Genomic DNA, 13,646 nt, shown 5'->3' on the forward strand with positions numbered 1-13,646 from the left:
GGCGTCGTTCAGAAGGCCACAAGCCAGCGGGCTAGTAGCCAAACAACGCGGTGAGCAGCAAAAAGCAGAAGGGCCCCACGCCGATCGTGGAGATGCTGGGGGGCTGCTCTTCGGTGCTGGAGCTGCTCAGGGTTAGGGCTTCTCGGACCCCAAAGCACTCGCCAGGAGATTACTCGGCGGGCTTGCTGTGAAGAAGTCGTGCAGTCTTGGCAATAGTCGGTCCCTTGAGGTCTCGTCGCACTCACGGTTCTCAACTTGGCTCTAGAGGTGAGTAGAGGTCGGAGGTGCCAGGGAAGCCGGGTCTTGTCGAGCTGGGCAGTCGGATTCCGGGGGAAGGACTTGCAGCAGACCGCAGTGTTCTTAAGGTGGTGCCTGCGGATGCAGGGTGACTACTCCTTAGCCACAAGGGAGAATCTTGAAGAAGAAATCTTGATGTCCTTTCGTAGAAAGTCGTGTCTTGATTCCAAAGATGATCTAATTTGGAAGGGGGCCTGCTCCTACCTTTATCTGGGAAAAGGGGGCTGGCACGCGACTAAGTCCTGCCCTATGGGTGGGACCAGGAGGGGGGTGGTTACACCCCTCTCCTTTGGCGGGCTTTCCCCAGGCCAGGGGCTGGAGTGCCCCTGGAACTGGTTTCAGCCGGCCTATGCACAGTGAGCACCGGGGTGCCACTTGCAGTCACCTTCCTCTGTAGCCCTGCCTACCTGGAATACACAAAACCCTGTCTGGGACGGTGCTGGCACCGCCCCTGGCAGGAAACCCTTTGTCCTTGCCTCCTGCTCTGGGAGGACTCCCAGCAGCAGGAGGGCAGACTTGTGTCTCGGTGGCAGCATCCATTTTGTGGATGCTAAGGCTCTGTCTGACTTTAACCGGGGTTACAGGTCACATACATGTCGTGTCCCTCTAGAAGGGTGGAATGCTAACCCCGTCGCCAGAATTGGCGAGGGGTTAGTATTCCAATTCGTATGACACCTTACTCGACATGTTTTGATAAAGCGATACCAGAGTTGGCATATAACCGCGAGGATTATAATGCACTTAAGAGTATATGGTATGCGATATCATGGAAACGGCTAAGGGATGGATCCCGAAAGCCGCAGACAGGCTCAGCTCATGCCAGAGCACTATCTCACACGATTCCAAGCACTCTGCCTTCAGGATTGTCAAGGCCTGCCATAGGAGTGACTGATAGGAGATCTGTGTGTCCATTTTTAGGGTTAGATATAGGTATACTATATCTAAAGCAAAGGGTGATTACACCACCTTGCCCCAGCTGTCAAGCAGCCAGTTGTGTCAGATTTGGATGGCCAGCCAGGGGTGGCATAATACATGCTGCAGCCCCTGGTAGGCCCTGGGTACACCTATGCCCTGGGTACCTAAGGTACACTGTACAGGGACTGATAAGGTGACTCAGTATCCAATTAGATATGTACCTAAGGTACATGGAATCCATTTTACAGAGAGAGCAGTAGGCCTGGGGTCCTGAATAGCAGGGCCCCAGGTCAACTAAGTCAGAAAACCAGCAAAACACCAGGCAAAAAGTTGGGGGCAACCATAGTCAGGGATCTACCTTCCTACACACACCCTCACACTCACACACCCTCGCTCCCCTCACACACCTCACAACACTCTCACCCTCACTACACCTCACACACTCTCAGCCTCACACCCACTCACTCACCCTCACCCTCACACACACTCACACCCCCTCACCCTCACACCCCCTCACCCTCACACCCCCTCACTCCCCTCACACCCTCACACCCCTCACAACACTCTCACACTCACTACACCTCACACCCTCACCCTCAAACACCCTCACACACACTCACCCACCCTCAGCCTCGCAAAATCTCACCATCAACACCCCTCACCCACACACACCCTTACCCTCATCCCCTCCCCCTCATTCACCCTCAGTCACCCTCACACCCCCTAACTCTCAGACTCACCCACTCACACACCCTCACACTCCCTAACTCACCCTCACACACCCTCACCCTCACACCGTCACACACCCACACACTCACACTCCCTCACTCAACATCAAACACCCTCACTCACCCTCACACACCCTCACCAACACACACCGTCACACACACTCAGCCTCACAACCCCTCACTCAACCTCACCATCACACACACTCACACCCCCTCACCCTCACACCCCCTCACCCTCACACCCCTCACGCTCACACCCCTCACCCTCACATCCCACACACCCCTCACCCTTACACCACTCAAGCCACAGATGGGTGTGCGATGGGAGGACGCTCAGCTTGCAGGGCTGTGCTTCTATCCCCTGCTGCACTCTCCTGCTCTCTAGAAATGTGGCATTACAACAAGAGCTGCCATCAAAGTCACGTAAATACAAATCATGTTGCATTCCAAATGCTATAGGTGTCACATTCACAAAAGTTAAAACTATTGGCATTGTAAATGACAAAGCTATCAATTTAGCTATTTCAAAAAACTACACAAAAAAACCCCATAATTTACAAGACCAATAGCTCCTACTTTTCTAATGCGAGACCTATTGCATTTCCAATGCTTGTCATGTAGACTGGTTGGGACAGTTTCTAATGCACCTTATTGACTCTGCGCTGAAGCTGCATCTCGTAGAAAAGTGATCAATTATAGAGGAGCTCAGATGACATGCTAGTGATGAAGTCTGAGTGACCCAGTGCAGAAAGTCTACAGGCTTTTGGTTTGTTTCCCTGAGCACGGGTTCTGGACAGATTGCCAAAAAACTCCCTCCTCCATCTTGGTGGTGCAGTCGTAAAGCATCCACAGATGACCTGCCTAGCTAGATCTTAGGTGTGGGTGGATTCTAATCTGAACTGTAAACTCAAAGGTTTGGGACTACCGTTGGCGGACAACCCGATGCAAGGCTCTCCTGCTTGATGGTCATTTGGCTTTCAAAAGGCATGAATTAAGGCTATGTCCAAATAATCTTGTTCAGATTAGAGTAGTCATAAAAACTAGATAAATGATGTGCCATTTTAGTTTTTCTAGGTGAAACCCACAGTAAAGGACTGTTGATCAACTATGACACATTATAAAACTTTTTTTTTTTTGACAGCCTGATTTCAGTTCTGCACTAATTGAGGACCGTTATTGTAGAGGTATGAATACACACGATACAAACGTAATTGACTGATGAGGATGTTATCAGTGACTTAAAGGACAGTACGGCATAGTTTTCCTCCTAGTAAACTGAATGTGAAGTTCCATTTTAGGTCTCGTCTAGGCAGTGCATGCTCAGTCTCTTTGTGGCTTCCTGTATCTACTATGTGGGCTTACAGCCGGTCCATCGGTTTAAATTTGTTTATTTGCGTGTTCTTTTCGAAAGCTTGCTTCTACATGGCTACTCTGTGTTTTTGGTCTCCCCTTTTTGTGTTTTGCTCTCTTCTACAGAGTAGTGGCCTATTACTTGTATCCTTTCACTTTTCCGATTTCAGTTTGTGTATGTGCACTATTTTGTGTGTTTTTGCTTTCAGACTGTGCTTTTGGAATGTTCCTTGCTTCGCTATTTGTTTGATTTTTGAGTGCTGTTCACCGCTTATCTAGCCTCCCAGGTAGCTGCTTGCCCGTCCCAAATAATTCGTGCTTGCCCTGTCCATCTGCCTCTGTCGCTGCTTGAGAAGACGTCTTCATGACGATTCTTGTTTTGTTTGTTTTAGTTGCTCCGGGGGTATCTACGATCTCGGATTTAAAACATCTGGTTAGAAACGCCGCATGTTGTGTTCTCGTTCAGATTGCAGTTGTTTTAAACATTTTTCTGAGATGGGGAAATGGAAGATTCACAGTAGAATGTGTTTAATGTAATTGAGCAAGGGGCTCCAAATGAGGGCCAGCTTCGATTGAAAGGTGGGCACCTCCCCCACGTCTACCTTCATCAGTTCATCTTTGTTTCCCTGATGCCTTACCAACTCTTTTCTCCCAACAGCTTTACTGTCTCTTTGCAAGCTTGGCCCTCTCACCACACCATATTCCAGTCCTCTGTCGCAGGGACTAGTGCTCAAACAGACTTCTCAGCCTCAGGACGGGCAAGGTGGAGAAGCGATCACAGCGGACCTGTTGCACTCAAAATCGGACTGGCCATAGCGGGCACCAGACGTTTTTCTGTTGGGCCGGAAGGGTGGGGGCCAGTTTAGCAACAGTGATGCAATATCGCCCCCTGTACCAAAAGCAGCAGCAGTATTTCTCACCAGCACCCCTCTGGCCCCGCAGCCAGTCCGACCAGGGGTGGGATGCATTCCCAGTCTGATTCTGGTTGCACTGCACAGTGGACAGGAGTGATTAGGCTCCGATCCTGGTCCAGGAGCAGCCCTGTGCCCCACATGCTCTTCTTGATACACATGTGTATGGCTTGCTGTATCTGCCTCTCCCCTGCAGCAGAGAAGCACCCGCACAGTGTGCATCATGGTAAGGACACGCACATCAACTCTGTGCCAGCTTCCTGTTTGTGGCATAGCAGGGGTGTCCTACAGATGAAACACTGTAATGTTCAGCAGCACCTATAGAGGCACCTCTCCACAGTGTTTTGTTACTTGTTATGGTTTTATGCCTGATATTAGTTACTTGTAACAGGTTGTTTTGCTACAAGTGTTATGTTTTATTGTTCTTTACTTATACAGTGACAATTCATATTGGAAGCCTTCTGTTTCAGAATTCGTGAAATATATACAATTGAAGCTTTGGCTGTGCCACTGCTGGAAATGCTGACCTCAGCAAATCATTCTTATTAAAACATCTGCATTTTTAGATGGAAGCACAAGAGGTGATTATTTTACAGACATTGATTCACACTTTTACGTCAAACCGCATCAGCAATACTCCAAAAACCATCTATCATATATTGTGAGGGCTCTGTCTTGACAATATACAGAGCTCTACTGCCTTTCAGTTAGGTTTATATATAAATACCTTATACATATGGTCTGAATAGAGGCTAAAATAAGACCCCTCGCCTAGTTAAAGAACCAAGCCTCTCTTTGGTATTTTAAAATGGCTTAACAAAAGCATGTATTATAGCTTGCTGAACCCATGCCAGAGGAAGCTTATGTAATCTGCAGTAATGGTTTCCAGTGACATTGACATAGTGCGGGAAATTAATGCTTCAGCTGGCTAACATCGGCAAAAAATATTTGCAAAGCCAATAGGTCTACTGTGGCAGACAAAACGTCCTACATACATCAATTAATCTGCAAAACATTGAAAACTATTTTATTGACACAGACACAAACAATCTATACTCACTAACCACACAACTACTGTAGAATAGAGAAAACAAAAATAGAACCTTTTGCAAAGGCAAGACCTATTGGCTTTGCCAATGCATATATTCCCGCTACTGTCTGGTGCCCTAGAAGGAAAGAGGCCTTCGTCCTATTTTAGACCTGAGCCCTTGCAACTTCTTCCTTCGCAAGGAAAGAATCACAATGCTCACCCTAGCCCAGATCTTGCCTGCTGTTGACCTTGGAGACTGGATGGAGAAGCTGGACCTGCAGGATGCATCTTTCCATATACGCGTCCTGCAGACCCATCAGCGCTACCTGCGGTTTGTGGAGGAAGCAGGAGCATTTCCAGTTCACAGTGCTTCACTTTGGTCTAACCATGACCCTCAGCGTTCCCAAAAGTGATAGTAGTAGTGGCAACACCCTTTAAGAGGTCAGGGATCCTAGTTTTCCCCTACCTTGAAACTGGCTGTTAAAGACAAGCTCTCCCCAGGCAGTTGTCAGCCACCTTCAGACATGCTCCACCCGCCACTGGAGCTAGGAGAGTCCAGGACATTCAACCTTGACTCTGGATTTGAGTGAGGTAGGCTCTGACGCTGCTGGGATTAATGGCCTACTGCATCCTGCTGGTCAAGCATGCCATATCAGTGTTCTGCGGTGGGACCTGAAGTTTCACTGGGACCAACATCAAGGTGAACTCTCCCACCATGATCAGATTTTGAAGGAGACTACAAAAGATCTGCAATGGTGGTTGCTGGACCGCGATTCGATCAGTGGCAGACCCCTCTCCCCACCCAGAGTTAGCAGTGGTGACTGATTCATCAAGTCTGGGTTGGGGTGGCCATCTGGGAGAGGTGGACATCAGAGGCCTCTTGTCTCCGGCAGACTCCTGGCTCCATATCAGCCTGCAGGAGCTGTGGGCCATACCTTTGATGTTGAAGGCCTTCCTTCCACTCATCAAGGGGAGGCTGATACAGTGCTCACAGACAACACCGCTGCCATGTGGTACTGCAACAAACAGAGTGAGTTGCAGTAATGGAGCCCGCTAGGAGGCTCTGTACCTATGGTAATGGCTAGACCACCAAGAGATTTCATTGTTGGCGAACCACCTGGCAGGATTGTTGAATGCCAGGGTGGGCGAGCTCAGCCGCTGGCGCCTAGTGAGTGGCAGTAACATCCGAGGTGGCGTAAGTTCTCTTGCACGAATCGGTAGAACCTTGGCTTGATCTTCCTGCCACCCCTGACAACATGCAATGTCAGCACTTCTGCACGTTGGGGTTTCCAAGGCATCTCTCGCCTGGAGACTCATTCCGCCTCAAGTGGAACTTGGGACTCACTTATGCCTTTCCCTTATATCACTCCTCGCCGAGTTCTCAAGATGATCAGGACCGACGTGGCTGAAGTCGTCAAGTCATCCCAATAGCTCAGGATTGGTCATGGAGGGTATTGTATCCCTGTGTATGTGGGTATGAGCATCTTTTCTTTGAACAGGCTGCTCCTCTAAGAGGATTTGCTGTTGCTGCAGGAGGGCAGAATTCAGCACCCGGGCCTTCGCAATCTTCACATTCATGCTTGGAGATTGAGAGGCAACAATTGAACACCTTTAACCTTCCTCTGGAGGTGGTTGATTTCATCTTGACAACCAGGTGTCCTGCGACAAAAACTGTATAGGCTTGTCATTGGGACAAATTTGTGGCTTGGTGCAGTACATGGCAGAGAGACTCTATTCAGGCAAAGTTATCTGACGTTTTGTTGCTTGTTTTAATCTGGGCTGCATTAAAAAATACTTTTCGGCTCTTTCTGCCTTTTTACGGTTGCCAGATCAGCCCTCAGTGTTTAAGTTTCTAGTTGTTATGCACTTTTTGAAAGGTTTACATGTGTTTCCTCCCTCTTCCTTTGTCATTCTAGAGTGAAACGTTAATGTGGTCCTCATATATCTGATGTGCACTTCCTTTGAACCACTTCATAGCTATCCCTTGCGACGTCTCACTCTCTAGACAGTATTCCTCATCACCATTACATCGGCGTGCATGAGCTTCAGGCTTTCTGTCAACCCACCGTACACCACCTTCTTCCGGACAAGCTGATTTTGTGGGCATGGCCACTTTCTTGCCTAAAGGTATGACCCCATTCTACATCGATCAGGATATCAACTCTCTGGCTTTCTGTGCTCTACCCCCACCCCCTCTAAGAAGGAGACTCCGCCTTTTAGATCCCTAGAGAGCTCTAAGCTTTTATATTGACCACACCAAAGAACACAAAGTGGACGATCAACTCTTTATGGGGTTCTATGGTGCACCATCAGGCAAGGCTGTGCAGAAGAAAATAATCTCCGTGCTTTGCATAAAGATCTGCTACGCATTGGCCAAAAAGTACTCTCCGGAAGGACTGGATACTAATTCTCCAGGTACCAAAGCTGCTACCACTGCGTTGGTACCTGGATTCCCTGTCCTGGACATTTCTAGCTATGTGGGCGTTACTCCATATGCGCATGGAGCGCTATTGTCTGAACAGTCAGGTTTGCTGATAGGGGCATTATGCCGGACTTTCTTGTTGAGTCATCTTACAAACCCACCTATTAATAGGTCCTGGTTTGGGATCCAAAAGGTGAAATATCTGTGGCTAGAGGTCTCTATCAGAAGAACAAGTTACTTACTTTTAGTAATGCTCTTTCTGGTAGAGGTTCTGTCCAGCTGCAGATGTCTCACCGACCCTCCCATCCTCCCCGTTCTGTGGACTGGACTCTCTCCATCAATAAGATCCCAAGTCTAGTAATCTGCACAATGGTCACAACCAATTTTCTATTGGACTTTGCTTCTGCTGGCGTGGGTCGCCTTGAAATCAACTGATGTCAGTGTACAGGAGTTACGCCTATATAGGTTCTGCATGTTATTTCCAGAGTGGAACAGCATAATTGCGGAGCCATATAGCTCCTCCTATCAGAGGGACTGCTGGAAAGTTTCCCGGATCCAGTCTGACACCTGGGGGATATTCAAAAGGTGAGGAATCTGTGGTTAGATAGTCTCTACCAGAAAGAATGTTACCGAAAGTAAGTAACTTGTTCTTTGCTACCCTAACATCATACTTGGACACTCCCGTGATAAATTCCTCCTCTAGTGGCTCGGGCCGCCCATTCTGCAGTACTGTTATTGTGGGTGAACTTTTTGCTCCAGCCAATCAAAAGAGATGGTCATTAATTTGATTTGGGTGTGGCCAGAGACAAATGAGAAAACACCTTTGCTCTTGCACCACTGGGTGGGTGACGATGCAAAGCTGCTTCTTGGAGGTGCACTAGCAGCTGCTTTATATCGTTATTCTTGCTTTAAGAAAAGCTAGAACTGTACCAAGGAGGAAGTGCTAGTTGGTCAGCTGTTATCAGAGATACCAGTCCTTCATAAACTTGAAAGTTTGCATTGCCTGGCCTTCGACATGCTGTGCATGATTCAAGAACTATATGTTTAAAGGAGATATTTTTCTTTTCAGAAGTGCATTTGACTAAAGCACTGTCTGTATTTGGTTATCAGGTAGAATGTTATTAGTTTACGGTACCTTAACATGTTCATGGACCCTCTAAGTATACATTTTATAGTGATAATCTAATGAAATATTGAACCATGAAAGATCTGGTATTTAAAGTGTGTAGTTCCTCCTTTGTATAACATTAATTGTCTAGATGAATATTTACTATACTGTTTGACACTGAAAGTGAGCATCTTGCCGAGAGCCACTCACTGCATACTGCTGAGGTATACTATGTAATCACCCTCAACTGACATATCAAATGCAGTGGTAAAATAGATCTGCCTGCTGCTTGAGGAGTGGTTAATGTGATGTCCGTTTTGCCTTTAGGCGTCACAGCAGGAGGAAGTGATGTCTAGACTGAAGTCCGAATTGGCTGCAGCACAGGAGACAATGAGACTGAGCGGAAAAGAGCTGGCTCTTGCACAGGATGCTATACAAGAGATGAAGACACGGATGACGTCATCACTAGGAGCCCAGAAAGAGTCTATGGAGCAGGTAGCTTTCACATTGGGGAAGAGGACAAAGAGGAATAAATAATCCATTCCAAATGTAGAGGAAAATATTTCACCTGCCATTAATACAAAGCTGAAAGCATGTAGCAGTATCACCCACCCGATGTATGGGACATTAAGGCTACTTTATTTTTGAATTAAGCATTTCTACCAAAAACACGGTGTGTAGTAACCTAGCAGTACATATTTTTATGTAGAGAAGATTTCTGATCATGTTGCTTCAGCCCCACTCCTAAGCCACCCCCACCAGTTTTTTCTCCCCTCGCCCCCATATAGGGGTATCTACTCTGGTATAACAAAATACCAGAGTGCCTTGCCATGTCATCAGGTATGTTGGAGAGCTTGTCTGGCCACTGTCCTCAAAGTTCCCATGTACTTGTGGGATGGTTATAGGTCCAGAGTCTTTTATCAGTTCCTTTCACCTTCTGACACAGGTGTACTGTCTGGGTCAAATTTGCCAAAAATAGAGATATGCATGAATCGGAATGGAAGCACAGCTTGATCCATGTTATTCCCCGAAATCAGCTGCAAAACTTGGTACTTGAGTGAAAATACCATGTGGCAGTGGTAATACCACACCTCACTTGGTATTACCGTTCCGCCTATAGAAGGCTACTTTTGAGTGTCCCCTCAGTGAGAGGAACTATACATTTAACTCTTTCTCCTAGTGCTTTGAGCGTAGTACACTTTTTTCTTCTCTATCTGATTTGCCCTTTGAATTTTTTCACAGCTCTAGGAGGCTGGCTTAGTATATGGTGCACACTTATGTAAGTGGGCACCCTGCACTAATCCAGACAACCCTTATGGTGATTTTAGTGATCTTAGACAACCTTCGAAAATTCTTTAAAACCACTTGGCTGCTAAGGGGTTTTCCCCTCCTGTGCTGCATATTTATGAATCCCATTATACATGACGAGTTGACCTTGTCATGAGCACAGATCCAGTGTGCCTCATGACGAGTTCACCTTGTCATTAGCATGCAAGTGGTTAAGTGGTAGCTGTGGAGAGCAGCCTTCAGGCTCAGTCCAGAAGGAGTGTAAAACAGCTTGTTTTACCAGAACATATTCTTATTGGTTTAGATTAAGAGAAAAAGAATCACACAGTGCATTTAAAAAATATGTATTTATTATAAGACACTCACTAACACATACAAATATTTCCTACCCGGCGATATACACAATGCACACAATACTTTGAAAATAAAACATGTAAGTAGCACAAATACACAGTGGTCGCCAGGGGGAGACCACACAATATACTGGTATGCGAACCACGATAGAAAGTCAAGACTATACCCAGAAGACGTAGAAGTGCTGGGAAGCCAAGGAACCACCCAAGGTAAGTACCCAGGAACCCCGGAGGCTGTATGCAGAGTGAGAACACGACCGCACACTCAATTCACGTCAATAGGTAAGTCACGGTTGCAGTTTTAAAGAAGGACCCTTCCCAGTGGACAAAAACAATACGAATACTATTGGTCGAACAACAAAGTAAAATACGGCCAAAGAACAAGATCTGTAGCAGCTAGACCTGTGTTGAGCTGGAAAGGAATACCATCAGCCCACCAGATGGCAGAAAATCATCATCTGGGATTTGTAAAACTGGCATATGATAGGCGTCTCACCTCATACATTTGTAAGATGTCCTAACAAAAAACCCGTGATGGAACAGGCCATGAGATGTAAGCTCTGTGGTGCTGAAAAACTAAGTTTTACAGTGCTACTAAATATGTGAAAAAGCATAAGTGCAGATTAAAATGGACTATTATGATAACAAGGATAAGTTTATTGGGGAAATATAATGTCAAAACTAAAAACAGCGTGTGGGTAGTTTGTCAAAATAACTACCGTCAGTTGACTAAAGAGGTCGACATGTTTCAGCCATTGTAGGTCAAAATGGACCGCTGGCTTTCTTCAGGACCAAGGACTACACTACTGCAAAAAATGAAAGAAAATAAGTAATACGATACATCCTACCATACATATAGCTCCGATGTGTAGGACGAGTATTCCACAGATGGATTCTTTCCTAAAAAAATATATACACAGGAAAACTGAACTTGAGAAACATATGTATTGGCCGTATATACAATTTCAATTTTATATGTCAATGATCACTTAAAGATTCACTTTGGTCAATGCTAATAACAGTTAAATTGTCATTAACTCACCCAATATCTCATGGGAGTAAACCTCACCTCTCCTGGCGACAGCTCAGGTGATGAGGCCCCGCTCTGTAAGTGGATATAAATGGCAGAGGACTGTTATAGTATCCCTCCCTCACTTTCCACCAGTTTCAAGAGAAGAAGAAACTCAAACTAGAACCTTAGTACTACAGAAAACACATAAGATAGCAAAGCAAGGCAGTCTCTCCTAGTGACACGATGCGCCAGTGTCTGTTCAATTACACAGTTGTCTTGGTGTCATATAATAGGCAACTGTGTGTATAAAGTATATGTTATTGAACCTCCTGGGATAAAAAAAATGTGTATAGAGTATATGTATTACTGAACCACCTAGGATTAATGATAATTGATTGCTCACTAACAGAACATGTTATTCTGAAGGGTGTCAGGCACTAAATCCGCTGTAGCCACTATAGCTAAAGTTAACTGCCTGGTGCTACATAAGCTTTAGAAAGAGAACTCCCAGATAGTGAGCGTGTGCTTCCACCCTCAAATAAATGCAAGACTCAATAAGAGTGTAGAAAAAGAGGTGCAGAAATTGCCACAGCCTTCCCAGTGGACCCTGAAGAAACCCAGTGGGAGACAGAAGGGTGGAAAGCCACCTCACCCTTTGATACCCAGGAACCTGGATACCTACACAGGGGAACCGGGTGCATAGGTGTGAAGTGGCGTCGGAAACGCCCATCAAACTCAGTGGAGGACTTTAGGAAGATGCCGATGGCGAAGAAGGTGAAAGTGTCTGGTGGAACCCACAAGTGGATTCAAGATGTGAAGTACCTGCAAGCAGAGGCGACAGAGTGACCAGGGTGCCCGGGAGACCAATGTCGGGTGTTGCAGGAGAGTTGACAATGACCTTGGAGCTGCAGCTGTGTGAACCAGGCGATGCTGTGGAAGACCAGGACCCGTTCACGAGCTGTCCCCTGTCGGATGTCGAGGGTTGAGGGGTCGATGTCCGTCGGGAGCACCAACAAGCCTTAGCAACTGCAAACAACGTGGAAGGCAAAAAAGGTTCAGTGTCGGGACCAGCAAGGTCCAAGTGACTCACCACAAACAGGGAAGTCAGAGTAGGCCCGAGCAATCAGGGGAGCTCACTGGAATCAAAGAAGACCCTCAAGAGGACCCACAGGCCGGAGGCACTGGAGTCGCAAGAGGACCAAAGATGCAGGCACACGGTGCAAGAGATGCAGTGAGGACAAAGATAGTGGTCACAGGAGATGCTTGAGGTTGAGGCTACTTTGTGCCCCAAGATATCTGAGGAAGAGAGCAAACAAGCCTATGCATGGACAAGTTGGCACAGTGCATATGAGTTTGGTTCCTGCGGTTCCGACGAGGGACACTGTCCTCAAACTCGGTGAGAAAACAGTGCAGGACCCGAGGAAGTTGCAGAACCACCACTTGTGTTGCTGAGCCTTTCGTAGTCCATGGGAGCCCAGGAGCAGCAGACTGGTTAGCTTGGTTGCGGTGCCTGCCGATGCAGGGAAGTGACTCCTTCACTTCAAGGGAGATTCCATCAGGTATCTTGGATTTCCACAGGCCTTGGAAGGTTCCTGTATGGAGCACTGGCACGGATGCTGCAGCAGATGAGCAGGTCCACAAGACCAGGAGGAGTCTTCCCAGTTGTAGTCTCAGTGCCCAGAGCAAAGTCCAGAGTGATCAGATGGTCGAAGATGAAGTGATATCTTGATCTGAATCTTGTCTCACGACGAATCTAGGAATCCACCCACAGGTAAACCCTTAAGTACCCTAAGGAAAGTGTTGGGAGGATTGAAGGTTCCCTCCCAGGGGAGGGGCTAGACCGTGGGGAGGACACTCTCATGTCCCTTGTCCAATCTCGTGCCAGAGCGGGAGCCAACGGCTCCTTGAACTGGTTTGTACTGGATATGCAAGGAGGGCACCACATGTGCCCTTCAAGTAGTCTCAGTGGAGCTGTCAAGTGCCCCCACCCTGCCCCAATACACTAAACCCTGTCTGGGAGGTGGCCACACCTCCCTGTGACAGGATATCTATTGTTCTGCCTTCCCCATCTCGAGCTTGGATCAGCAGCAGGAGGGCAGAAACATGTCTCTGGTCGGCAGCAGCTCTAGCTTGCTGTCTGTTCTGGAAGACTGGTACCAAGAGCATTGAGGGCCTCCCGGAGGAGCTTTACAGTGCATGGACGCATCCCTCCCACACCATTTACGGTGTGGGG

General features: G+C 47.2%; 1 protein-coding gene across 8 annotated transcripts in view; it reads left to right on the top strand.

Annotated features, from left to right (window-relative positions):
- Window positions 1-13,646, top strand: part of PMFBP1 (polyamine modulated factor 1 binding protein 1) — a 2,317,386-nt gene that overhangs the window by 1,721,389 nt on the left and 582,351 nt on the right. For all 8 annotated transcript variants that reach the window (XM_078668626.1, XM_078668631.1, XM_078668625.1 and 5 more), the window contains one exon: window positions 9,089-9,256. In XM_078668626.1, the coding sequence (XP_078524752.1) occupies window positions 9,089-9,256 (168 nt within the window). The remainder of the gene's footprint in view (window positions 1-9,088; window positions 9,257-13,646) is intronic.

This window comes from Lissotriton helveticus, chromosome 12, assembly GCF_964261635.1.
Source record: "Lissotriton helveticus chromosome 12, aLisHel1.1, whole genome shotgun sequence".
In the NCBI taxonomy this organism is placed as follows: domain Eukaryota; kingdom Metazoa; phylum Chordata; class Amphibia; order Caudata; family Salamandridae; genus Lissotriton; species Lissotriton helveticus.